This window comes from Pelobates fuscus, chromosome 5 (assembly GCF_036172605.1).
Source record: "Pelobates fuscus isolate aPelFus1 chromosome 5, aPelFus1.pri, whole genome shotgun sequence".
NCBI lineage: Eukaryota > Metazoa > Chordata > Amphibia > Anura > Pelobatidae > Pelobates > Pelobates fuscus.
Window position 1 is genome coordinate 291,953,256 of NC_086321.1, and position 27,267 is coordinate 291,980,522.

General features: G+C 43.7%; 1 protein-coding gene across 2 annotated transcripts in view; it reads right to left on the bottom strand.

The window, feature by feature from the left end:
- Positions 1–27,267, bottom strand: part of HAUS8 (HAUS augmin like complex subunit 8) — an 88,908-nt gene that overhangs the window by 41,041 nt on the left and 20,600 nt on the right. For both annotated transcript variants that reach the window (XM_063455441.1, XM_063455442.1), the window contains exons 4-7: positions 16,425–16,480; positions 12,177–12,288; positions 10,898–11,011; positions 3,290–3,363 (exon numbers count right to left, since the gene is read on the bottom strand). In XM_063455441.1, the coding sequence (XP_063311511.1) occupies positions 3,290–3,363; positions 10,898–11,011; positions 12,177–12,288; positions 16,425–16,480 (356 nt within the window). The remainder of the gene's footprint in view (positions 1–3,289; positions 3,364–10,897; positions 11,012–12,176; positions 12,289–16,424; positions 16,481–27,267) is intronic.

Here is a 27,267-nt window from a genome sequence, read left to right on the forward strand (position 1 = left end):
TTTCAGCTTGTCTGTAGGGACCGTGTGTGTCAGTGAGCTTGTCTGTAGTGAGCATGTGTGTCATCGAGCTTGTTATTAGTGAGCATGTGTGTGTTTTTCAGTGAGCTTGTCTGTAGTGAGCATCGCAAAGAGTCGACTGTGCACCAGACTGACTGACGCAAACCTGGATAAGCAGCTACGAGTAGCAAACATTATCAGTACAATCTATTATCACAAATAAAAGCAGTGCGGCGGGTGGGGGCCCTAAAATTAAAAATAAGGGGGGCACATACTGCCCCCCCGGCCCCCACCCCTGTGCGGCGGGTGGGGGCCCTAAAATTATCAATAAGGGGGGACCTATTGTCCCCCCCGGCCCCCACCCCTATGCGGCGGGTGGGGGCCCTAAAATAATAAATAAGGGGGGGGGGACATACTGCCCCCCCCGGCCCCCACCCCTGTGCGGCGGGTGGGGCCCTAAAATTATCAATAAGGGGGGACCTATTGTACCCCCCGGCCCCCACCCCTGAGCGGCGGGTGGGGGCCCTAAAATCAATAAGGGGGGGACCTATTGTCCCCCCCGGCCCCCACCCCTGAGCGGCGGGTGGGGGCCCTAAAATTATCAATAAGGGGGGGACCTATTGTCCCCCCCGGCCCCCACCCCTGAGCGGTGGGTGGGGGGACCCTAGTTAACCCTCCCCCCCCCCCCAAAAAAAAAATATCTCCCTACCTACCCCCCTCACCCTAAAAATAATGAGGGGGGACCCTTTAACTAAAAACCTGTAAAGAAAAAAAAATAAGATAAAAACAACTTACCATTCGATGTTTTCTTTCTTCTAAAATCTTCTTTCTTCAGCCCCAAAAAAGGCCAAATAAAAAGCCATAATAACCGACGCAATAAAAAAAAAAAAAAAAAAAACCCGAGCGCAAAAAAAATAATCCATCTTCACCCATGGAGGGCTCCGCGCAGACTGAGCTCCGCAGGGCGGGGGAAGGCTTATAAAGCCTTGCCCCGCCCTGCAATTAGGCTAAGAACACTCTGATTGGTGGGTTTAAGCCAATCAGAGTGCTCTTTGTCATTTTACAAGCGTGGGAAAGTTCTTTGGAATTTTCCCACGCTTGTAAAATGACAAAGAGCACTCTGATTGGCTTAAACCCACCAATCAGAGTGTTCTTAGCCTAATTGCAGGGCGGGGCAAGGCTTTATAAGCCTTCCCCTGCCCTGCGGAGCTCAGTCTGCGCGGAGCCCTCCATGGGTGAAGATGGATTATTATTTTTTGCGCTCGTTTTTTTTTTTTTTATTGCATCGGTTATTATGGCTTTTTATTTGGCCTTTTTTGGGGCTGAAGAAAGAAGATTTTAGAAGAAAGAAAACATCGAATGGTAAGTTGTTTTTATCTTATTTTTTTTCTTTACAGGTTTTTAGTTAAAGGGTCCCCACTCATTATTTTTAGGGTGAGGGGGGTAGGTAGGGAGATATTTTTTTTTGGGGGGGGGGGGGGGAGGGTTAACTAGGGTCCCCCCCCTTTGTATTTAGGGCCCCCACCCACCGCTCAGGGGTGGGGGCCGGGGGGGGACAATAGGTCCCCCCCTATTGATAATTTTAGGGCCCCCACCCACCGCTCAGGGGTGGGGGCCGGGGGGGGGCAGTAGGTCCCCCCCTTATTGTGAATTTTAGGGCCCCCACCCGCCGCACAGGGGTGGGGGCCGGGGGGGGGGGGGACAGTAGGTCCCCCCCCTATTGTGAATTTTAGGGCCCCCACCCACCGCTCAGGGGTGGGGGCCGGGGGGGGACAGTAGGTCCCCCCCCCTTATTGATAATTTTAGGGCCCCCACCCGCCGCTCAGGGGTGGGGGCCGGGGGGGGGGGGGACAGTAGGTCCCCCCTTATTGATATAGTTTTAGAAAGCGAGCTGAGCTGTCAGTCAGACAGCTCAGCTCGCGAACGCGCATTCCGCGCACATGCGCGGTAACGCGCTCAGGTTCTTCATAGGGCGGCTGTCAATGCCGCTCTATGAAGAACGCGATTGGTGCAGCGCGAAGCCGCGCATGCGCACCACATCGCCCTGACGCTTCTCTCAGAGAAGCGTCCTATTGGGCCCCGCGATTTCGTCATTTTGACGAAAAAGGGGGCGCGGCATGGCTGGGAGCTCGGCGCTGGAACGGAGGTAAGTTTTTAATATAAAAACACCTCGAATTTTTTTTTAATTAAATGTAAGTTCATATAAAAGCAAGAAGGAAGGCTGGGGGACCTGTCTTTCTTGCTTTTATATGTAGACTATAGAGTCCCTTTAAGTTATAAATATCCAAATGGCTCTTGGCAGAAAAATGGCAATGGCTTGGTGGTTTAATAAAATAAATGCAAAAGAGGAAATGTACATGTCAGACATTTTAACGGTTATGAGGAAGAAGTGGTTTCTTGAAACTCACAGCATACTCTGCAAGCAAAAAGAACAACCAAAGAAAGAAGTCATGACGAAGAACTGCAAGCCGCAGTAAATCAACTTTACTAATAAGCTCAAAACACCACAAGTGTAACCTAACCAAAGTAGGCACTCAGCAACATTCTCATAAAAACAAACATGAAAGGTATTTTGCATACCCTACCACCCCTGTTGCCATTCATACATACTTATTCCTAGGTGTACAGTTTGTGTATACGTATATATTTGCTTTGATTCAAAACATTTTAGACAAGAGTCACATTTTATGCACTGGTCACAAAATAGTTCTCTTTACATTGCAATTGGTAGATAACTATTTAAAGCAGTCTGTTTGTTTAGACCTCTAACAGCTTCAAATATCAGCAGCTTCTGAGATTTGGCATTGAATTTTAGGAAATAAACACTGGCTTTACTAAATATTTTATCACTAGACTATAACAACATTATATTCTTTATGAGGAACAGGCACGTTTTAAATCCTACCTCTACTGCACAGTAACAGGATAAAAGAACAAATATGTAATCAAACATAGCATGCAACATCAGCCATGTAAACGAATATAATCAGGAATTCATGATTTCTCCTCTTTGCTGAAAAATGCAGCTTGTGGCAGTTAAGATAGACAAGTATGTAGTTGTCTGCAAATGGTCTATGTAAAAAAAGGCAATGTAAATTTATGCCAGCGGTTTTAACCTTCTGTAAGGGGGGTGGTATGGAAATAAAACAAAAGCCTTCATCATACAACCAATATGAGGCATAATCATTCACCCATATAAATACATGCATGTTATCCAATGAACAAAATAGTGAATTCATGTTATCTGCTCCTCACAACAGAAATAAAAAACAAACACACCAACCAAACTTACAGATGTTTCTCTTTTTGGCTTCCTCTGTTCTGAAGCATATTGAGATCTAGGGGTTAAGCGCTGCATTGTTTTATCTAGGATAGAGATATATAACATTGGTGATTGGAGATAAACATACAAGAAAAATGCAGTAAAAGTACCAATCAATATATTAATCTATAAGATGTTGTATTGTAGAACAAATGTGCTTTTCATATTCCCATCCCAAAACGTACCTGTTTAATAAACCTGAAAAAAAGCTCAGTGCTAAAGGGAAACTCGAATCCCAGGGGTACGTATTCCAGTACTTCAGCTGCCACATTGCCCAGGCTATCAACTTGAATGCACCTCAGGAGACCCTTCAGTTAAATTTCTTATGGACACCCAACCAATTTTGGAAAATAACTCCTGCTTTTTTCCCCATTGACTACAGCTCTATCAATTAAAATGGGGATGTTATACACAGAACTAATCCAGTGAACTTGTTGTCAACCCTACAAGCAATTAATTTGGAGCTACCATTGAATGCAAATGTCGTTAAGGTATACCTCATATTAACAAATGTTCTGCTGTCCCGTAAGCCACATTGCAGGCTACATACACTCTTCCCTCCCAGTTTATCTTTCTTTTTGTCCCTTAAAAAAGTGTGATTAAAAATAAATAAATTTAAAAAAAAAGGTCACTGCTGTTGCGGTTGGAACCAGCCTTATGCTGAGGTAGCATATCTGGAACATTTTCCCACCCTCCCCATGGTACTCACTACATTTATAGATCATTCAAATCACCTGTTTTCCCATACACACCAATCATGTCTATTATCTTCTCCTCACTTGTAATACCTCCATTCCCACACCACAGACCAGTTACCCCTTCACTCCACCACACACTCATATGGTCCACGCTGCCCTTATAATTTCCTCATCTACAACAAAACACTACTTTATGGTCTCTACTATTTTTCTGTTTCACCCTCCCTTCTCTCATTAACAAAATCTCTTTTTCTGCTTACCTGTCCCTACTGACACCATCTTCATTGGTCCTGGTTTACTTCCCTCCTCTCTCTGTTCAGCCCATACACTACACTCGTACTTATCCATCCATTCTCCTCCAACTCCTTGTAAATCCTCAAAATACAGACATTCGACCAAAACATTTAAATCTTCCTCCTACCTTCTCTTACTTTCTATGCTTCTGCTCCTGGCAGTTGGCGATGTCTCTCCAAACCCTGGTTACCGCCTCTACCTACCTACCTTGTGTCCACACTTGAAACCGCTCCAATCTTATATCCATCCCATGTAACTTTCCCTTTAAGCCCTCCTTCCATTCTGCCCTCTGGAATGCACGCTCTGTGTGCAACATAACTAAATTTACTTCCACCCATGACTTATTCATCTCACGCTCCCTTAACTTACTTGCGTTAACGGAAACTTGTCTCTCTCCTTCTGACACAGCTACCCTTGCCTCATTATCCAATGATGGTCTACAGTTTACACACAACCCAAGACAGTCTGACAGTAGAGGTGGCGGTGTAGGGTTTCTGCTTTCACCCTACTTCTCCTTCAAACCTCTACCCCACCCCCCCTTTCCTCGCTTTCTCCTCCTTTGAAATTTACTCAATTTGCTTATTCAAACCCATATCTGCAAACATTGCAGTTATTTATCGCCCCCCTCTGGTTCTCCTCCTCGACCATTTTTATGCCTGGCTATCTTACTTCCTTTCAAGCAATATTCCATTCCTAATTTTCGGGGATTTCAATATTCCCATACACACACCCTTGTCCTCGGTAGCCTCAAAACTTATTTCAATTACCTCCTCCTTTGGGCCTATCACAATAGGCTAATTCTCCCACATATGTAGCTGGAAATACCCTAGATCTCATTATTTCAAATGCATGCTCTGTCTCCAATCTCTGTAATACTCAATTTTCTCTGTCAGACCACCACCTCCTATCATTTGTTCTTGAGTGCCCCCACACCCAATATCCTCATCCTCATCCTCAACCTCAACACAGGAGGAATTTGAATTCTCTTGATCTCCAGCAGCTCTCGACTGATATCCATTCTGAACTCTCATCCATCCTTACCCTCTCCAGCTATCTCCTCTTATAAAGCTACCCTCACCTCTGCCCTAGACGTTGCAGCCCTGCTGCAAGCACAAACCTCAAGGAGGGCGCGCCTCCAACCGTGGCACACTAAGTCAACACGCTACCTGCAGAGATACCCCAGGTTCAGCTGAACGCTGCTGGAGCAAGTCTCGCACCTTGTCCGACTTTCTATACTATAAATCTGTTTTGCGTTCACACAACACAGCCCTCACCTTCGCAAAACAGTCCTACTTTTCTTCTCTCATTAGTTCATGCACCCGCAATCCTAGTCATCTCTTTAATACTTTTAACTCTTCTTCGCCCTGCTTTGGCCACCCCACAAACTGATCTTTCAGCTGATCGTTTTGCATGTTAATTTACTGACGAGATTAAACAGTTAAAGAATTGAATTCTCTCCCCTTCTCCATCTCAACCTCACTTGGACCATACCATCCCATCCTTGACCTCCAAGAATTCTCTCCAGCAACTGAACAGATATCTCACCCTTTGTCTGGTGCAGTCGTTAACACACATAATTAACTGCTCTCTCTCTTCTGGTGTTGTCCCAGCTCCCCTTATACATGCTTCTGTTGTACCTGTCCTCAAAAGCCATCTCTTGACCCTACTTCCCCTTCCAACTATCATCCCATATCCCTGCTCCCTTTCTCCTCAAAGCTTTTGGAAAGACTTGTCTTTACCAGTCTGACTTGCTTCCTCAATTGCAACTCTCTCTTTAACCCTCTTCAGTCTGAATCCACCCCTCCACTCCACAGAGACTGCTCTGACTGGATTTAGCTGCAATTAAGTCATTTGTAACTCTAAAGGCCACTACTCCATACTAATTCTTCTTAACCCCTCTGCTGCCTTTGACACTGTTGATCATGCTACCTGCATGATCAACAGTCTCCTTCTCCTAACTCTTCAATCCCTCGGTCTCTGTGACACAGCCCTTTCATGGTTTTCGTCCTCTCTCTCCCAACTCTTCTTCAATGTCTTTTTCCAACGACACCTCCTCTCCTCGTCCTGTCTCAGTAGGAGTCCCTCAAGGTTTAGTTCTTGTTCTTTTGTTCTCTTTCTATACTGCCTCTCTTGGCATACTAATTAATTAATTTGGATTTCACTGCCACCTGTACGCTGACGACACCCAGATATACCTCTCCTCCCCTGACCTCTCCCCTGCTGTCCTACAACGTGTCACCAATTGCCTCTCTTCTCTCTCGGATTGGAAGTCTTCCTGCTTTCTGAAACTCAATCTCTCTAAAACTGAGTTTCTTATTTTTCCTCCTCTTAACACTGATCCTCCCTACTTCACTCTGCCTGCAGGTTGACAGTACCTGCCTCACCCCATTCTTTAAAGCTGGTGTAATTTTTGATCCTGGCCTCACCTTTGCGCCTCATGTCCAGTCTGTTGCTAAAACCTGTTGATTCCAGCTTAAAAACATTGCCTGCATACACCACTTTCTTACGCAAGATGCTGCCAAGGAGCTTGATCATGCTCAAGTAATCTCTTGCATGGATTACTTTTATTCTCTCCTAATTGGTCTCCCCAGAAACCGTACTGCCCCCCCTACAATCTGTGATGAATGCTGCTGCCAGGCTGATCTTTCTCTCTTGTCGCTCCTCTCACACCTCACCCCTCTGTCGATCCTTACACTGGCTTCCTGTACCCTACAGTGGTCAATTTAAAATACTAACCCATACCTATAAAGCTCTAACCAACTCTAGCCCCTCTAACATTTTTTCCACTGATTCATAGGTATGTCCCCTCTCGGCCTTTCTGCTATACTGGTGACCTTCTCCTGTCTGCTGCTCGCACCCTTACTGCAAATCCACGCCTGCAAGACTTCTCACGGGCGGCTCCTTTCTTTTGGAACAGCCTGCCTACCCACCCCTATCAGACTCTTCCCTAGTCTTCAATCCTTTAAGAAGTCCCTCAAAACCCTATATCAGGAGGGGGCCCGTGGCTTGCTGGGCCCCTCCAGTCTGCAGCTCTGCCGGGTGTGAGCTGCAGACTGCAGTATCTCTCAATCTCTGGCCAATCAGAGTGTTGCCGCAGGTTACCACGGCAACGCTCTGACTTCTGGAGACAATGCACCGTCTGCAGCGCACACCTGGCGGAGCTGCAGACTGGAGAGACAGCCCATGGACCACCAGGGGGAGAGAGACCCCACAGGACCACCAGGGAGCCAGGACATTGGACCACCAGTGAAAAATAATAATAATAAAAACAAATAAAATAAAATAAAAAAAATAGGTATTTCTAACACCCCTCCCTCACTCGGTCACCAGTCACCCTGTCCCTCCTCCACTGTCACCCCCTCACTCTGCCAAATGTCACCTCCTGCCTCCCTCATCGTCACCCCCTCCCTCCCTAACCAGTCACCACCTCTGCCCGTACTTTGCCACCGGTTACATCCCTATCCTGTCCTACCCATAGCCCTATCCCACCCCCACACTATGTACCCTACCCAAACCCCATCCCTATCTCAAACTATGTGCCCTACCCACACCACATCCCTATCCCACCCTATGTGGCCTATCCACACCACATCCCTATCCCATCCCACACTAGGTGCCCTACCCATACCACATCCCTATCCCACACTATGTACCGTACCCAAAACACATCCCTATCCCACACTATATCCCTATCCCACACTATGTGCCCTACCCACACCACATCCCTATCCCAAACTATGTGCCCTACCCAAACCACATCCCTATCCCACCAGACACTTTGTGTCCCTACCCACACCCCATCCCTATCCCTATCCTACCCTATGTGCACTATCCACACCACAGCCCTATCCCACCCCACACTAGGTGCCCTATCCACACCACATCCCTATCCCACACTATGTGCCGTACCCAAACCACATCCCAATCCCACCCCACACTATCTGCCCTACCCACCCCACATCCCTAGAGCACACTATGTGCCCGACATACAGTACATCCCTATCCCACACTATGTGCCCTACATACAGTACATGCCTATTTCACCCCAGTCTATGTGCATTATACACTCTACAAAACCTACAAACATACACAGTACAAGTTCACTACCTACTTGCATTTGTTGACTGCATTTAAGTATTGTTAGGTCTGTCTCCTAAGTTACCATCAACAAAGACCTTATTTATATACGGTTTTGATTAAAATAATTTTTTGTATCAGTACAAGTAGATTGTCATGGCGGACAAGAAGATTGGGCAAACGCTTAATTCCCTGGACAAGTAGTTTTTTTATTTTCATTTCCACACCCCTGCATAATATTTATTTCCTGCATAAATATTAGGTAATATAGCAGACTAAAAAGTCAAGTGAAAGATTAAATTGAATGTAAAATCAAAGTTATGCATTTAAGAAAGAGGAACGCACAAACAATTTATACCATAAATTGTACTGAGTAAGATAAATAATGAATGAGGTCTTGGGAATAGTTCGACAACAGACTAGGCAACAATGTGCAATGTCAGTCATCATTTGTTAAAGCCAGGCATTGTCATGCATAAAAACAGGTATTAAATAAAGTGCTGAAAATATTTTACTTCTTTAGTAAATAATATATTTCTTTAAAACAGGTACCCAAACTAGCACTAGATTGAATATGTATTCTGGAGTTATAAAAATTCAAACTCAGTGGAGGCAACGAATATTTTAGTTATGAAGGACGGCTAGAAAAACAATAACTATTTGGAAAGAAAATAAGAAAAAAAAAAAGGCATGTCCTGAGATATTTTAACATCATACAATTATATGTAGATGACTATGCAAAAGTGGCCAAATTTGTGCTAATGTCTAGGAACAGACAAGGGGGGTAAATAGAGTAGAATATACTACAAAAACAGGGGGGGGGGGGGGGGGGGAGAGGGGAGAAAGAAATAGAGTCTGTTCCTAATACTATTAGGAACAGACTATTTCTTTCTCCCCCCCTCCCCCCCCCCCCCCTGTTTTTGTAGTATACAATTATATGTAGGTGAAAAAAAAGAATATGTATTTCCGGTAACTTGTTCATTAACTGGGCTGCACAAAATGAGGGGAGAAAGAAATAGAGTCTGTTCCTAATACTATTAGGAACAGACTATTTCTTTCTCCCCCCCTTCCCCCCCCCCCCCTGTTTTTGTAGTATACAATTATATGTAGGTGAAAAAAAAGAATATGTATTTCCGGTAACTTGTTCATTAACTGGGCTGCACAAAATGACAAAAGCAGGCCTACAGCAGAACTGTTTTATATTGTTTTGACAAAAACTGGGGCTCTCTTGGCATTTAAAACATGATCTTTTTACTGAGCGCTCTCGAATGTGAAAATGAACTTGCTTAATTTAAAGGATCACTATAGTGTCAGGAAAACAAACTCGTTTTCCTGACACTATATAACTCTTAGGTCCCCCCCACCCTCAGGGCCCCCCCTTCAGCTACTTACTTTAATCCAGCGCCAGGCTCCCTCAGCGCTGGTGACCTCTCCTCCCACTCCATCATCAGCTCCCGGGTGGAGCGGTATGCGTGGCCAGATCTGTGCGCGCATTAAAAAAACACCCATAGGAAAGCATTTCTCAATGCTTTCCTATGGACGTTCTGCACGCTGAATGTGATTTTTGCATTCAGCGTTGCAGAAGCGCCTCTAGCAGCTGTCAGGAAGACAGCCACTAGAGGCTGGATTAACCCTGCAATGTAAACATAGCAGTTTCTCTGAAACTGCTATGTTTACATCTGAAGGGTTAAAACCTGGGGGACCTGGCACGCGGACCACTTCATTGAGCTGAAGTGGTCTGGGTGACTATAGTGGTTGTTTGAGAAAGCCCCAAGAGGCGGGGCGAAACGCGTCACGTGACCTGGTGATCAGGATACAAGGAAGTGAACTGAATACACACACACCAGCCAGCAGGACCAGCCCCAGAAGGAGAGAGATTACACTGAACTGTTATCGAACTCCCCATGTTGTGGTGAGCTGCAGCTGGACTGTGCTTTTTACTATTTGACTATCAGTTGTTTTTATTTTTAATAAATGTTTTTTGCCTGACACTGGAGTCGCAGGAGCATTTATCAGATTCCACGTACCCAAGGGGCTGATCCTCCCTGGGCGAGATAGCTTAGAGTGGGGCTCATACCACTCTACATTTGTGAGTTGCATTCTTAAAGAGACAGTTTATCTTCAATTTTAATAATTGTATTGCACTAGGAGTGCTTTCTTTGTTCCCTCCCCCCTACTTTTGTCTCCTTAACTACAGATATCAACTGTACAGTGTAACAGGCTATAAGTATACACACATATACACCTGGGCTTGTAGACACCCTATAAGGGATCACACTTGCTTGCACTGTATCATCTGTTTGTAAATACTTCTTAACAGTTGAGGGTTTCTATATATATGTATGCGCACCAGCACTTTTCTGTTTTGTGAATGTTTCTGTACCTTATTACCTGGGTATATTGTGGGTGCTGCAAACCTATTTATATTTTATTTAATTTTTTTGCGCCAACTTATCTACTGCACATTTTTTCTTTAAATTTAATTACCAACTAATTAGCATACACATACCATTAATAACAGAGAGATCCAGGTCTGGACGGGCAATCCTGTGGCCATCTAACAACGTTGACTGCAAATCATCTTTCCAAAAAAGACTTCCATCGAGAACATTAGAAGCAATGCCTAGGTTAAAATACATAAATTACAAAGTTTATAATACCTCATAAGTTTTTTCAAACACCAACCAATATACAATGGACTTTGCTCATCATCAAGATGCCATGAAAACAGCCCATGAGTATCGGTACAGACATTCTAATCCAAATAACTAGTTACCCGTGTATAGAGGACCTCTTCACAGATGACAAGTTTCAGCCACAGATAGTGGCAATTTGTAATGATAATGTCATGTACTCTTAATTGATCTCCTGGGCTATATTAATGGAAGAACATGATAGATGTTTTAAGAATTTCTTTAATCTTGCTCTATAGAAACAGTATTGCATTAGGAATACAAATTGTGAGGTTTTGGAATGAGCAATTTACTTGCCTTTTAGCCCTTGTCACACCAATCTCAGTCCTCCTGCTCTGCCTCCTAGGCAGAATTCAATAAAGTAAACCTAATTTCTGACATTAATGTGTTTCTCAGCCCCTACTACCCACCCAGCGATGCAAATTGCTAAATAACCCTTTATTCAGGTATCCGATTCCATACGTCATTCGATAGCGCCCATGTGTTTCTTGAGGTTGTCTGGAAGACAACTACAAGAGGTGTGTTAACCCAGCAATTGATAGTTCTATGAAACTCTTGGTTTTACATTGAAGGGTTAAAAAATACAGGACCACTTCACCCAGACCACATCACTGAGACAAAATGACCAAGGGGCTTCAGTGGTCGTTTAAATGCTTGCAACAGCCTCCTGTGTGTGATTCAAGTTTAATTACCAGAGCAGGAGACACGATCTTCTAAACCTGCGGTGGGAAACCTTCGGTACTCCAGATGTCGTGGACTACATGATTCAGATGCTTTTTGCTGTAAGAGCATTACAGGAGAAATAGTCCACAACATCTGGAGTGCCAAAGGTTGCCCACCCATGTCCTAAACTAAACACACAGTGCTATACAGTGAAAAGTTGAAAATAACAATTTCTTCCCATGTAGGCTGTGTGAGCTAGGGGAGGGGTGATTAGTGCTCCAAAAACAAAGTTGTTTAAAGCTTACATGGCAGGGAATAGAGCAGTGAGGGTGCAGGGGTTTGATCTACACACCCAAAGTGCTTCATTCAGTTAAAGTGTCTGTGGTGCTCAGAGGATCCCTTTAACCTAAAATTGTTAAGTTTCTTACTTACCCGGCATAGCCTTTGTTCGCTGAGGAGCTATAGATCTACGTGTGGGTGTGCCGCTGCTGGTTCTCTCTGGTGCCTTCCCACCTGAACATACTGTTGTGTTAGCCAGATTTTTCTATAAAGAATAAAGCAGAAAAACCATATCAATATCTCAGTTTTGAACTAAACCGCATCAGATAACAGTTTTAACACAAAAAGGATTAATCCTTCAAACCTGGAACTGTAAAGAAAGAAACAAAACAAAAAAACAATACATATTTTAGGCCAAAACAGCCAACTTTCAGCTATTTTTGCAATGTCTTTTTAAAATTTCTGCTTTTTTTTTTTTTTTAAATAAAAGACATAAGCATATGGTGCCTTTATGGTATTTTACAGTTACAATGATACAGGAGTGGGAACAGCTTGGCCTGGGAGAAGTGGGTTTCCTGAACTAGTATGATTTCTGTTGGCCCATCTCATGACTTGGTGGTGTTTGCCCATGCAATTCATGGACAGGCAGGTTACGGTAGTGGGCATGGTGGATTATAGGTGTGAGGCTGTAGTCAGTCGTCAGGATTAGTGGGGCGACTCGTGTGAGCAAGGTTGGGTTGCTTTCTAGGTCGGAGCCCACATCCTGGCGCAAAGGTTAGGGGTTAATGGGCTAGGTAGAGGTGAAAGGGAAGGAAGAAGAGAAAAGAGATAAAAAGGAGGGGGGAACGTGAGAAGGGTGGAGTGTGTACTTCGTCTGATACAGACATTATAAGCACCCCTCGACCTGTAGGAGGAGGGTCGGTGCGGGAGGAGAGTTGTAGTATGGGTGTGGGAATGGATCTCGGAAGGTGTGAGCCTCTTCCTAAGAGAATCCTCCCCCCAAAGCGTAGCCTTAAACGTATCACAGTGATGCGTTAGCTTTTGTAGCTTATGGAGTTAGTGAGTAGGTTGAGGTATTTTTATTGTAGTTGCGAGCTTTAGTTGTGCTTTTAATGAGTCGGTAATAGTACGAGACAATTGTATCAACAATAATCACATGCATACAAGTTAATAAAGTGTAAGAGTGTAACCAAAACTTGGAATATTGAGTTCATAAAATGTGGGTGTGGAAGGCTGTCCCCATCTTTGCCTCCCGAGGGTCCTCAGAGGGCCGGTGGTTCCCTATCTCGTTATCACACTTAGTATGAGGTGGGGGTCCCTTGCAGGAGACTTCCCATGTAATAGGGTTGACATCCTGAAGGCCTAAGTTCAGTTAGCGTGGCTCTGCAAAAAAAAAAATAAGTTGTATAATACTGTTCCAATAACACAATACGGTATTTAATTATTTTACTAAATTCCTCTTCCCAGCCATTCTGTCTGGTCCTCTGGAATTGCCTTGTTCCTAGAAGTAATTTTTTTGTATTAGGAAGAAAATGGCTTGATCAGAGTTGTTTGGCAGCACAGCCCTGCTGCTGCCTCCTGTCCCTTCAAGTATTTGCACCTCAGGTTAGCAGAGCCAGACATGTTTACGAAGGAGGCTACAAGGGATGACACAGACATGTTTTGTGTGACTGTGTATTTAATGCATTACTTTCCTTGGTATGCTGCCACATTATTTGGGTGGGGCGACTGTACTATAAGTTCCCTAGAATATGCCTAGCACAGTACACAGATGGAAGTGTGGTTGTTTTCTATAGTGACAACAAGTAATGTTACTCACTTAAATATAGCCCTAAGGAAGAATTTAAAATAAAAAATTACATTTCATAATTTTTTTTTTTAAATACATGAGCGAGGTGAAGCATTTCCTATTCAACTATTTCTCATATAGCTGGTTATTTTTTATCGATTAGTACGGTAATCTTGTGCAGATAAATGTACATTATTGTTTAGTCCCTTGTTTATTGTTTAGTCCCTTGTTTGCCAAATTTACCACAGATGTACCTTGAGGTTGCTTTGTCATTCAATCCCTTATTTAATGTAAATGTGTACCCAATACTAAACTGCAGTTTCAGTTTACATGACCCTGTTAACCTTAGATGTAATTGGCTTTGAGCCAGGTGATATAGGTTTCATTGTGTGTAAGATGATAATCTCCTGGGCAGGTGATGGCTCTGGAACAAATCAAAGACTTTCTTTTTATCCACTGGAGCACAACCGACGTGCTATACCTATATCTCAACAACTATAGAAGGATGAAGCATAAATTTCTAGGTACATTTATAATTCAAAATATCAATCAATATTCACTGTAGAACCGGTTTCTGAAGTAACAAAGATCTACTATCCTTTGTGCTGGTTTTTAAGTTTATGTTTACATTAAAATGGTAACTTGCTATATAAAACTATTGTAGACTACATTTTCTATTTTGTGTTTATAACGTTTTACAGAATACAGATATATCGCCTCCAAATGAGGGCATGGCATTCTGTTGAGCGACATCGATGCGTAACAATATTAAAGTGAAATGTACCAGTTCAGAGTGTGCACAACAACTAAGTTAAGTGAGAGGAACAATGTACACATCACAATTAAATGCACAGAACCTCAAGTATAACAGCCTATGGGCCAAAGAGAATGAGATGTCAATATTGCAAAAGTGTTAGGGGGTTTGTTATCTTAAACGGTTACTCCAACTGCCATAACCACTTAGGTGACTTAAACTCTTATGTTGGTACGAGTCTGCATGAAACACTGCACATACTGAGAAATGTATAATTCTCTGCAAAGAAAAACAAATTGAAATAAATTCCCGCACTCAGATGTGAAAATCTTCCCCTTGCTGGCACAGCACAAGTTCGCTCTCCGCTCCCACTCTCTGAGCAACGTTGTTTTTTTTGGGTTTTTTTTAACCCTTCAATCCACTCGCTCCTCTTACCAGCCATGGGCACGGGAATGTGCTTTGAGCTGGCAAATGGTCCAATCACAGGCCACGAGAAGCCACGACAGAGCGCAGAAGAGCGAAAGGCAAAGGAAGAGCTCTCCTCTTCCTCAGCCAGAGACTCACTGAGCATTAAAGGACTCACCCAAAGCAGACATTTTGCACTCAGTTTAACACATTTCTGACTTTTTTGTTTCTTCTCCCTATGACCTCTGTACCTAGGAAGGGCAGAGTTTAAAAACCAGAACCATATACTTTTTCTTTATCAGAGAGATAGAAAGTTAAATTGCCTAGGAGGAGCGGGGCAACAGGAGCTTTGATAGGGCAATGGTTATAGACTAAACTCAGAATTAAATCGGAATGGCAATATACAGGCAAAACTAGCCATGCTGTGACTATAGCAAGTTGGGAAATATGTCCAATCCAGCTATTTTATCCACATTTTTGCCATTGAGGATTTAAATCAGAGTTTTAGTGGGCAAACGGGGGCCTATTGTATTATCTGGGGTTAGCATGCTGTGCGCACCGATGCTACATACAAAAGTTGCAGAAAACAAATATTGTCAAACAGGAATAGAGTGTTCCAGCTGCCTATTTTACAACCCAGGAAGGCGTACCTACACACAGAAAGGAGAGAGAGAGAAATTATCTCCGGAATTAAACACTTTAAAAAAGAAAGGCTACAGGGACAGGGTCTTTGCACTATATATATATATATATATATATATATATACACACACACATCAACAAGCTAAAGCTTAAACGCTGTGTTCCACTTTAATTATATAATGTTTTAATATGGTATAGGCAGCAATCTTAAGTTGGGGTGATGGAATCCCAATCTCATGCATAATAATTATACTATGGTTGTGAAATACAATGAATTTGCAAATATGAACCCAATTTAAGCACTTAATGATGTTAATATTCCATACCTTACTAGAAATAATAGGCTTTAACACCATTAAGATAGCATGGAATATCATGCAGTTAAATCTCTGCTAACACCATGGAGACTCGGGTATCAATTGATACCTTGGCTCCCTTTTGTCAGCTGCGACCATATGTTGCGACAGACTAACAAATTTGCTGTAAGCAGGGCTCAAAGTGAGCACTGGATATAGCCCTTTAAATCACCACAGCAGAGTTATCGTTCTCAGCATCTGAGTCTCTGCTTTTCTGCACTCAAAAGGAGCCTCCCAGGATCTGAAGAGACCCCGATAGGGTCTCAATGCATGCCCTCTGCCAAAAGAAGATCCGCAGAAGCCACATAGCACATGTTAGCGCTTGTTGGGGACATAGGTAAAATGGGAAAACATTGGTTACAATGCTGAAGTAGCCCTATAAGATGTTTAATTTGCAGGTTCAAACACAGAGACTTGAACATTTTATCTAGAACATTCAAGTTGCAGGAATGTACCTTTGCAATTTTGCACTTGTCATACTGCATGTAACGGGATTTTACGATCTTTCCACCTGTACATATGGGATTGAATAAAGAGAAAACAAAGTATTAATATTCTAGATTAAACTGTTTAGATTTACATTTAATATACAAACTGAAAAAGAAACCATAAAATTCAAAAATTATTTAATACATTACTTCACTTGCAGTCATTTTCTGTGCATATTTGTTAATGCTTTTTGTATTGTATAAAGCTCCAGGAGAAATGAGTTGCATCATTGTTTGACTTTATCAGTTAACACTCCCTTCAACCTAACCTCTAACAAATGGTACTTTCCAAATGCAATCTTGAGGCGTAGGCTGTGTCTGGCTGTAAGTTGGCTTGCCTTTCGATGTTGATTAGGTGTTGGACTATAAATACATCAACACAATGATTGGTTTTTGGTCTGTCTAGAGAATCACTCTTTCAGTGAGACTATGGGGGGATGTAGCAAAGTGTCTTGTTCTGAAAAGTGGTGCAAATATTTTAAATGGGAGGAATGTGTCTGCTTTCACTAGTTTCTATGATGATTGTATACGATGATTGTATTACTTAAAACTTTGACAAATCTCCACCCAATATGCCACTATCTAACCTGCAGACATACAGTGAGTTTAAGTGCTTTCATGGGGGGGGGGAAATGGGAAGAGGATATTACGGTACTTGGCATTTCAAAGTTGTTTTAGAACACAGTCGACTTATTTCTAGGACTTTAAAGGGATTCTCCAGTGCCAGATAACAAACCTGTTTTCCTGGCACTATAGAATCCTGGAGTACCCCCTCCCTCCTGCCCCCAATCCTATGTCACTGAAGGGGTTAAAACCCCTTCAGTCACTTACCTAAACCCAGCACCGATGTCCCTTGGCGCTGGGTCAGGCTCCGCCAACGCTCCTCCCCCCGCAGACGTCAGCGACCTAATGTGCATGCGCGGCAATGGCCGCGCTCACATTAGACCTCCCCATAGGAAGGCATTACTCAATGCTTTCCTATGGGAAAAATCTGAAGCTGGAGATCCATGAGGACCTCCAGCGTCAGATAACGGACCAAACGTAAGTTTGGATTTTAGAAGCCCTCTAGTGGCGGTCTGTTAGACAGCCACAGAGGGCAGACTTAGAGCTGCAAAGTTCTCTGGAACTGCAATATTTTACATTGCAGCACTAAGTGCAAAAGGGTCACAGCACCCAGACTACTTCAATAAGCTGAAGTGGTCTTGGTGCCTACAGTGTCCCTTTAGGTTAAAGGTCACTCTAGGCACCATTTTGTATTATTGCAAATAGAGTAGCCTGCACCCACTCACAACTCTGCGAGTGGCCTATAACTGCAAGGATTTTTAAAGAAACACTATAGTATCAGGAATTCAAACATGCATTCTGGAAACTATAGTCCTTAATTGGCTGTTTAGGTAACCATCCCCCCTCCAATCTCAGTAAAAAAAAAGTGATTTTACTCAACTTTTCTCCCATGTAGTGCTTGTCAATCTTGGTGATCTCAGCCAATGAAATGCTTTCCCACGGGAAAAAATTGGGAGGCTATTGCGCATGGGTGGCCAAAACACAGTGCTGCGCCAATTAGCATCTCCTCATAGAGATTAACTTAATCAATGCTTAACGTTCACCTTCTACTTGCAGAGTGTGGAGACACTGAACGCCAGTGGAACACACGGCAGCACTGGTATTAGTATTCAAATGTAGCACTGGACTAGAAAGCACCTCTAGTTGCCATCTGTGCAACTGTCTCTAGGAGGTGTTCGTAGGCAGCAATGTAAACAATGTAAAAATGCAGTTTAGAGTGCTCACACACCAAAAACACTACATTAAGCTGTAGTATTTCTGGTGACTCTAGTGTCCCTTTAAATTAAAAAACAGGGAAATAATAAATACATTGTTTCCAGAACATTGTATAAAGGAGACTTTTTGGGACAAAAGATGTCCTAACATAACATATCTTTATATACAGCAATATATTTTTTCTTAACAGAGTTGTGTAGTTATCTACTGTGACGAACGCCCCATTGCCTGGACGTTCGCCACTGGCTCCTGGAGGAGTGTGGAAGCTGGCCTTGTGCACACCGACTATGGGCCCGGTCAGCGAATGTAAAGACCCACATTTTATTCCCCCTGGTTTGGCACGTACCATTCGTGCGCATAGAACCGAACGCAAGCTCCCTGGCAGCCATTCACATGGACCAAAACCACAAATAGACTTCAGGAGGACCTAGCCGCGAATGCCCTGGAACTATTTTCAGCTAGGGGACCACTTTAAAAACGGCCAGGAGAGCGCTTTTTGGAGGGAAGGTGTCTGAGACTATGGGGAACAAATGCTGCTTGCGTTCCAGGTGGAACACCCTGTAGTTCATCCGCTGGAGCCCCGGAAAGTTGACCGGCAAACGCACCAAATGCTCTGGAACTGTTTTGGGCATAGGACCACGTGTGCAGCCAGTCAAAACTTTAACACAGCGGTGATTCCCCAGTATTGCATGGATCTGAGTGCAATTTGCACAACTTGGGCGCTCAGATCAAGGGTGTTTAAGAATGTATCATTTGTGTGGTTATTATGTATTTTTATAATGTTTTTGATTGTTTTATGATTTTGTGTATATTTTCCTGTAATGGAGAGATATAAGGTACTTTAGACTATCTCTCAGCTGCAGGAATTAAGGGGAGGAGCTTACGTATGAACCTGAAGGGAGACTGTATTGTGGGTGTGTTCTACATAATGTAATTATTGCTGTGCATTGTGTATAAAAGGAGGCCACTTAGCCTGGATTAAAGGGATTCATTTTACCCCTTCATGAAGTCTAGACTCATGTTTGGGGGATTGGAGAGCTCTAATCACTACTCTGCTGGAAACAGGAGAGCTATAATCACTGCAGCACTTGGGATTCGGGAGACTACTAATGGATATACTCAGTCGGAGTATAGGGAATCCGTTACATTAAAGGGACACTCCAGGCACCCAGACCACTTCTGCCCATTGGAATGGTCTGGGTGCAGTTTTTTTTTTTATAAACTGCAATAATTACCTTGCATGGTTAACTCCACCTCTAGGGGTCTATAGCACAGGTCGCTGGACGTCCTCACGCTGTGTAAGACGTCCAGCGTCGCTCAATTCCCCAAAGAAAAGCATTTTCAATGCTTTCCTATGGAGAGCTCTAATGCGCATGTGCGGCAAGGTCTCCCTGGCCGGCAGGATCAGTCTCGGGTTTTCACCCCTTCAGCAACCGGGTGCCGAAGCAGGGGAACAAAATATGGGTCTTTACAGTTACTGCCCTGGCCGATAGTCGGTGGGTAGGAGGCTAGCTTTAACACTCCTTTCAGGAGCCAGTGGCAAGCGTCCAGGCAAAGGGGCGTTCGTCACATCTACGCTATTATAGTACCATACTGGATGTATTTGCATATGTGCGGCATGTGGGTGCATATGTGCCGGGTTAATTGGTGTATGTGGCTGGTTAAAATTTTTTGATAGGATTTAAATGTTGGTTTAGGGGCTCTAACCAACTTAAAGGGATGCTACGGTCACTCAGCCTAATTGGGTTGTTTAGTGAGTACAATAGCTCCCTGCAGCCCTTTTTATGTAAACACTGTATTTTCTGAGGATATACTGACTTTAAACAGTAAGTAAACTTATTTTAAAAATTGAGAGTGAGTGTGTGTGAGAGAGAGAGAGAGAGAGAGAGATAGAGAAAGAGAGAGAGAGAGAGAGAAAGCGAGAGAGAGAGAGAGAGAGAGAGAGAGAGAGAGAGAGAGAGAGAGAGAGAGAGAGGGGGCGAGCGTGAGAGAGAGTGTAGATAGAAAGAAATAAATAGAAATTTATAGCTAGAGATAGATAGAAATTGATAGATAGTGTGTGTGAATATTTAACAATATTTATTTACAGAGATATCTCTATATATAGTGTTTGCATACAAACTTTTGGTTTAGGAGGGTTGCGGTAGGAGGGAGGCGGTCATAGACCGCGAGCTGAGCAGTCAGTCAGCTCAGCTCGCGAACATGCACGGTAGTGCGCTCAGTGTTCATTAATAGGGAGGCAATCAATGCCGCTCTATGAAGAACTCGATTGGTGCAGCACATGCGAGCCAGATCGCTATGACGCTTCTCTATGAGAAGCGTCTGATTGAGCCCTACTATTTCGTAATTTTGACGAAAAAGGGGTCGCGACCTGCCGAGGATCTCAGTGCTGGAATGGAGGTAAGTTTATATGATTAAAAGCACTCAGATTTTTATTTTTTTAATGGCAAAATAATATAAATGCAAGAAAGAAGGCTAGGGAAATGAGGAAGCAAAAAGATCTGAGTGACTTTGACAAAGACCAAATAGTGATGGCACCGCAACTGATCAGAGTATCTCCAAAATGGCGAGTCTTGTTGGGCGTGTCCCTGGTATGCAGTGGTTAGTACCTACCTAAAGTTGTGCAAGGAAGGAAAAACCGTGAACCACCATAAGGGTCATGGATGCCTAAGGCTCATTCATGCACGTAAAGAGCGAAGGCTAGTCAGTCTGTTGTGAACACACAAAAGAGCTACTGTAGCTTAAATTGCTGAACAACTTAATGCAGGCCATGCGAGAAAGGACACACGCGGCAGCTTTAATGGATTTGCGTAGCTGCAAAGTGCCCATGATGACCCTGCAACTGCCAAAAGGGCCTTCAATGAGCATGAGCATGAAAACTAAGCCATGGATTAAAGGAAGAAAGCTGCCTGGTATGATTAATCACGTTTTCTTGAAGATCAGGTGAATGGCTAAGTCATGTGTGTCGAACCTGAATAAGTGGTGGAAGCAGGATGCACTATGGGAAGAAGGCAGGCCGGCAGAGGTAGTGTTATGCTCTGAGCAATGTTCTGCTGCAAAACCCTGGGTACTGGTGTTCATGAGGATGTTACTTTAACAAGTACCACTTACCTAAAGATTGTTGCAGACCGGCTTCACCCCTTTATGGCAATTGTGTACCATGTGTATGGCAATGGTGTACCATGTGTACAAAATGTGTATTCCTAATGCTATAGTATCCTAGTCACTATTTAAGTGGCCAGGCCTCTGTGGCCACGGGTAAAAAGGTGATTTAATTTAATTTCTTTCTCCCTCGCAGCGCTGGTCTATGATGTTCCACTTTGCCAGAAACCATCAAGCCAATCAAATGCTCCTCCATATTGAAGAATTGGGAGGCTAGTGTGCATGCACAGCAAAATGCTCTGCCAATCAGATGGTATTTAATTGAACTCCACTATTTCGGCAGAAGCGCCTGTAGTGGCTGTCAGAATGAAAACATTGCTGGTCCTGCCGAAAAAAAAGTACTTTTACTTACCGTAAATTACCTTTTTCTTAGTATAGTGGCAGTACTCACAAGTGGGATGTTCCTTCTAGTTTTGGACAAGAAGCTCCCCCTTCTTTGATGATAATTGTTGTGCTCCGCCTGCTGCCTCTATATAATCTGTAAGCCAGAGGAGAACTGCAGTAATTCAATATAACCAAACGGAGACTGAATACTACCAAAAGTTATTTAATCCATATAAAAGTGGAGGGAAAGCCAGTACTGCCACTATACTAAGAAAAAAGGAATTTACGGTAAGTAATGTTTTTCCTCTTGTATAGTGGCAGTACTCACAAGTGGGATATAGCAAGATCCCTGCAAACAAAACAAAAGGGTGGGGACTCAGAGGACTGCCTGTAGCACCTTATGCCCAAAAGCAGCTTCAGAGGATGAGAATATGTCCAGCCTATAATGTTTAATAAAGGTATGTAACGATGACCAAGTAGCTGCTTTGCAGATGTCTTCAGGAGGGGCAGCTGCTCTTTCAACCCAAGAGGTTGCCATAGCCCTAGTGGAATGAGCCTTTAATGGAAATCTAAGTGGAATCCCTTTGGATTGATAAGTCAACCTGATGGTATTGGTCAGCCATCTGGATAAAGAGTGTCTGGAGGCAGCACAGCCCCTGTTAGTGCCTTGAAAGGAGACAAAGAGATGATCTGAGGTCCTAAAACCCGGAGAGTGCTATTCTAACATCAAGGAGATGCCACTTTCTTTCAAGATCTGATGAAGGAGACTGGCAAAAAGCAGGCAGAATAATAGGTTGGTTCATAGAAATAACTTTGGGCAAAAAAGAAGGCCTGGGGTGCAGGACAACTTTATCTTGATGAAAAATGGTGTACTCAGGAGAGGAAGATAGAGCCTGGATTTCACCTATCCTCCTAGCTGAGGTGACAGCCACCAGGAATACGGTCTTGAAGGTAAGCTGTTTAATGGGAACCTCTAGTAATGGTTCAAACGGTGGTTCACAAAGGGCTTGAAGCACCAAGGACAAATCCCAGGTAGGGAAAGGAACTAACTTGAGAGGCCTCTTCAGCCGTATGGATTTTACTAAATCTGGCCCATCCTGCAAAAAGGAAAGAATTTTCGGGACTGATGCTCTGGCGGGATTTGAACCTTGAACGGAACACCGGGATCTGAACTTACTCCAAACCCTGAAATAAATTCTTGTCGTGGACAAGCGGACCGAAGACAGCAGAACGTCATATAAGCGGTCTGAAAGACCATGTCCTTGGAGGATCAACCTTGCAGCAGCCATGCTGTCAGGTGGAACATTTCCAGGGTTTCTACGGGAAGAGTTACCCGCTCTATCACGTTGGTAACAATTGCGAGAGACCAACGGGAGATTGTCACTTCTGAAAACCAACTCCTGTTTGGCCAGAAGAGCAGGATGGCTAGAATTCTTGCCTTCTCCCATCTTATCTTCTGAACAATTCGTGGAATAAGAGATACTGGAGGGAAAACATAAGCCATGTTGAAGTTCCAAGTGATTGATAGACCGTCTAAAACATCTGGGCAATCTCGTGCTTGGAGAGAAGCAAAAATCTGAACTTTTCTGTTTCTCCTTGTGGCCATAAGGTCTATATCCGTCCGGCCAAAGCGGGTAACCAGCTCCAAGAAAACTTGGTTTGATAGTGACCAGTCTGCCTGAGACCAATGACTCCCGCTGAGGTCGTCTGCAATAACGTTTAGAGACCCTCTGATATGGGTAGCAGAGATCGCGAGAAGTCTCGATTGGGCCCAAGACATGATGCGATAGAGGTCTTGGAGAGCTTTCAGCCTTGTGCAATCTTGGCGGTTTAAATAAGCCACTGTAGTGGCGTTGTCCGACTGAATCCTTACTGCCTGATTGGTGATGACTGAACTGAAGGATTCTAGTGCCTTCCATACAGCTTTCAACCCCCTGAAGTTTGAGGAAGTGTTTGCCTCTTCCCTGTTCCAAAGACCTTGATGGAACTGAGATCCTAGATGGGTGCCCCAACCAGTCTGGGAAGCATCTGTGGTTATCATAATCCACTGTTTTTGTACAAACGAGAGGCCTTTTGAAACGTTGCTTCTTTCTTTCCACCAGTTCAGTTGTTTCTTCACCACTTCGGATAGGTGAAAGACAGAGTCTAGATCCTCCTGTCGTCTTTACCATTGTAAAAGAATGTTCAATTGTAAAGTATTTAATTCCACCTTTGCCCAAGCCACTGCTGGTATTGCAGAAATGAGGAGGCCCAGTAAACTCATTGCATCCCTGATGGAGCTTGAGTTTCTTTGCAGACTTGATACGGCTTTGAAAATCCTTCTTTGTTTCTCTATAGGAAGAAAAAGGGACAGGGACTTTGATTCCACCCGAAGTCCCAGGAATTCCAGACTCAGTGAAGGTTTAGGAGCCAACCTTGTTATTTCAAAACCTTTATAGCGATTTCGAGATGATATTTTAGAAGCTGTTCTGATTGGGCTTTCAAGAACCAATCGTCCAGGTACGGAACTATCGAGATACCTTTCAGTCGTAAAGCTGCTGCTATGGGTGCCAGGTGTTTCGCAAATACCCGAGGAACCGATGACAGGCCAAAGGGTAGAGCCTTGAACTGAAAATGGAGAATTCTTCGCCTTACTGTCAAGACTGCAAATCTGAGGAACTTCCGGGAAGACTGATATCGGAACATGAAGCATCTTTTAGGTGTAGCTTTGCCATGAATTCCCCTTTTTGCAAGATGTGTGTGACAGACAGAATATTCTCCATACGAAACCTTTGATACGGTATATGCAGGTGTTGACCATTTTTAGGTCTAGGATAAGCCGATAGGATCCGTCTGGTTTTTGAACCAGGAACAGGCGAGAGTACACTCCCTGAAATTCCCATTGTTTGGGTACCTTCTCTACTACATCTTTCCATAAAAGGATAAGAGCTTCTGCTAAGAGTGCCTGCAATTTATTTCTTGATGGATAGCTTGACAGTAGGAAGGATGGTTGTGGTATCGCGGAAAACTTGATTCTATAACTTTCTGAAATTGTTCTTAGAATCCACCCGTTTGATGTAATCTTTTCCCATTTGTGGGCGAAGAACCAAAGGCGGCGTCCTACTCTTTTGGTGTCAAAATTTTCTCTTTTTCTCTTGCCTGTTTAAATCCTGTCTAGACCATTGACTGTTGGTTTCACCTTGTTTTTGAAATCTACGAAAAAGCCCCTGGTAACGAAAGGAACGCTGACCCTTGAACCCTTGAAATATTTTATATTTTTGGTGTCTTGATTCCAGAGGTAGAGCCTTCTTTGTTTGCGACATTTGTCTAATAATGTCTTCCAAAGAAGTGCCAAAAGGCTTGTTCCTCTCAAAAGGTAATTCACACAAGGCTGCCTTAGAAGCTGAATCAGCTGTCCATGTTCGTAGCCACAGTGCTCTTCTGGCCACTGATGACAAACCTATAATTTCATCAGAGGTATCTGAAAGAAATTTGTTAGATAATTTCAGGAGGAACATAAGCTGGGCAGGGTCGGTATCAGACTTCCCCATAAGAGACTCTTCAAGGGCTTGGAGCCAAACGCTCTGTGCCCTGAGAACCGCTGAACCTGCTATTTCGGCTCTGCACTGGTAGCCTGTGGCCTGGAAGATTCTTCTACACAAAGTTTTGGCTTGTTTGTCCATTGGGTCTTTCAGTCTCGAGACCTCGCCAATGGGAATAGTGGTCTTCTTTGACAGCTGGGCTATCTGAATGTCTACCTTGGGAAGATCCTCATATTTCTCTTCAGACTGTAGTTTGAACAGAAGTTTAAAATGTTTAGAAATAAATGCATGTCTTTCAGGATTCTTCCATTCTCTATGAAGGAGATCCATAATCTTAGGAGGCATCGGGAAACCTTTAACCTTACCCCTTGGTAGGTTCTCGTTTACTCACAGCTGTAGCCACTTCTTTAATACATTTTTGAAGCTCTTCTGGTGGAAAACCCTCTTCCACACTTGAAGCTAGGCTGGAAATATCAGAAGGCTATGAGAAAGAGCATTCTCCTGAAGAGATATCAGACAGAGAAGGAGATCTATTTCTCCTACGTTTCTTAGTCTGCTTTTTCTGAATAGCCGGTTCTTTCTTTGCAGCATCTTTAAAATATTCAAACATGACAAATTTTCCTGAAACCAGCACAGGAAGGATGACAGCCTGCTTGGCGCGATTCGGTGCTCAGTGGAACACAACACCTCCCAGGCGTGCGTTCAACCGCTGTGCACATGCGCATTGCTCCATGGTGGGAGGTCCGCCCGGGAAACTCCCAGAGATGCCACAAATAAGCTATCCGGTCGCGTTCCGTAACGCGAACCTGGAAGTACTATTGCCGCTCAGCTCCCACCCGGGGAGCTATCGGACACTCACCTCCCCGGTCAGCAGTCTGTGCTGACTGCACCATTCTCTACCTGGACCTATGGGGAACTTTCCGTTCAGTTGCCAGGACAAGAAGAACTGGATTTCTCCTCTGGCTTACAGATTATATAGAGGCAGCAGTCGGAGCACAACAATTATCTTCAAAGAAGGGGGAGCTTCTTGTCCAAAACTAGAAGGAACATCCCACTTGTGAGTACTGCCACTATACGAGAGGAAAAGCAATGTTTTCAGATGCAAGGTTGAAACAGGAGGTCATGTCAGCCAAACCACATAATTGAGAGAAAGAGGTCTGGGTACCTATAGTGTTCCTTTAATAAATACATACAAATAATGAATACAAGACAATGCTTTATAGGGATGTGAAATATATATCACCCGATGCCAGGGACATGCATTTCCTTGGGGCCAAGGCAGGTGGTAGAGCTACCTTGGAGAACTAGTGCCAGGACTAGAGAAGTGTGGGCCAGTGCTTTCTATGTAATCAGCGTGCTTACCGTGGTTTCCAGTGCGCACTGACTCACTGAATGCATGGGCCGCAACAGCTACGGGGAAGAGAAGCATTTGTGCAAGATACACAAAGCTGACATGTTCGGAGTACAGAGGGAAGGCATGGGATCAAAGCCCCCACAATTCCCCCAGCTGTATGTGCAGACATCTAAATAAGCAGTACAGTAACATGTATTGTCTTACCGCCTCATGAAGACTCACGGGAATATTTATCTATTTATTTAATTAATAAAAAAAAAAAAAATATATATATATATATATATATATATATATATATATATATATATATATATATGTGTGTGGAAGGCGTGGCCTGAAGTTGTGGGAGGGTCTTGGTTCCCCTTCTTAAGGAGCACCAGCCCTTCCCTCCTTTTAGGTCTGGCGAGTTGTGTGGAGAGAGATTGTCACTTCCGGTCGGTCCTGTATTTCCGTGGTCAGCTTTCAGGGTCCCAACGAGTCCTGTTCCTCCGGTTTCGGCTGTCTGGCTTCATTTCCAGGCTGGGCGTTTCGCGGGGCTTTTTTCGTTGCGGCAACATCGTAAGTTACACGGCCGTCGCAATTTTCGGCGTGGCCGGTTTACGTCATCCTAGTACGACAATCGCACGCATGGTAGCAGTTCGGTACATAATTAAACGAATGCCGGCATTCG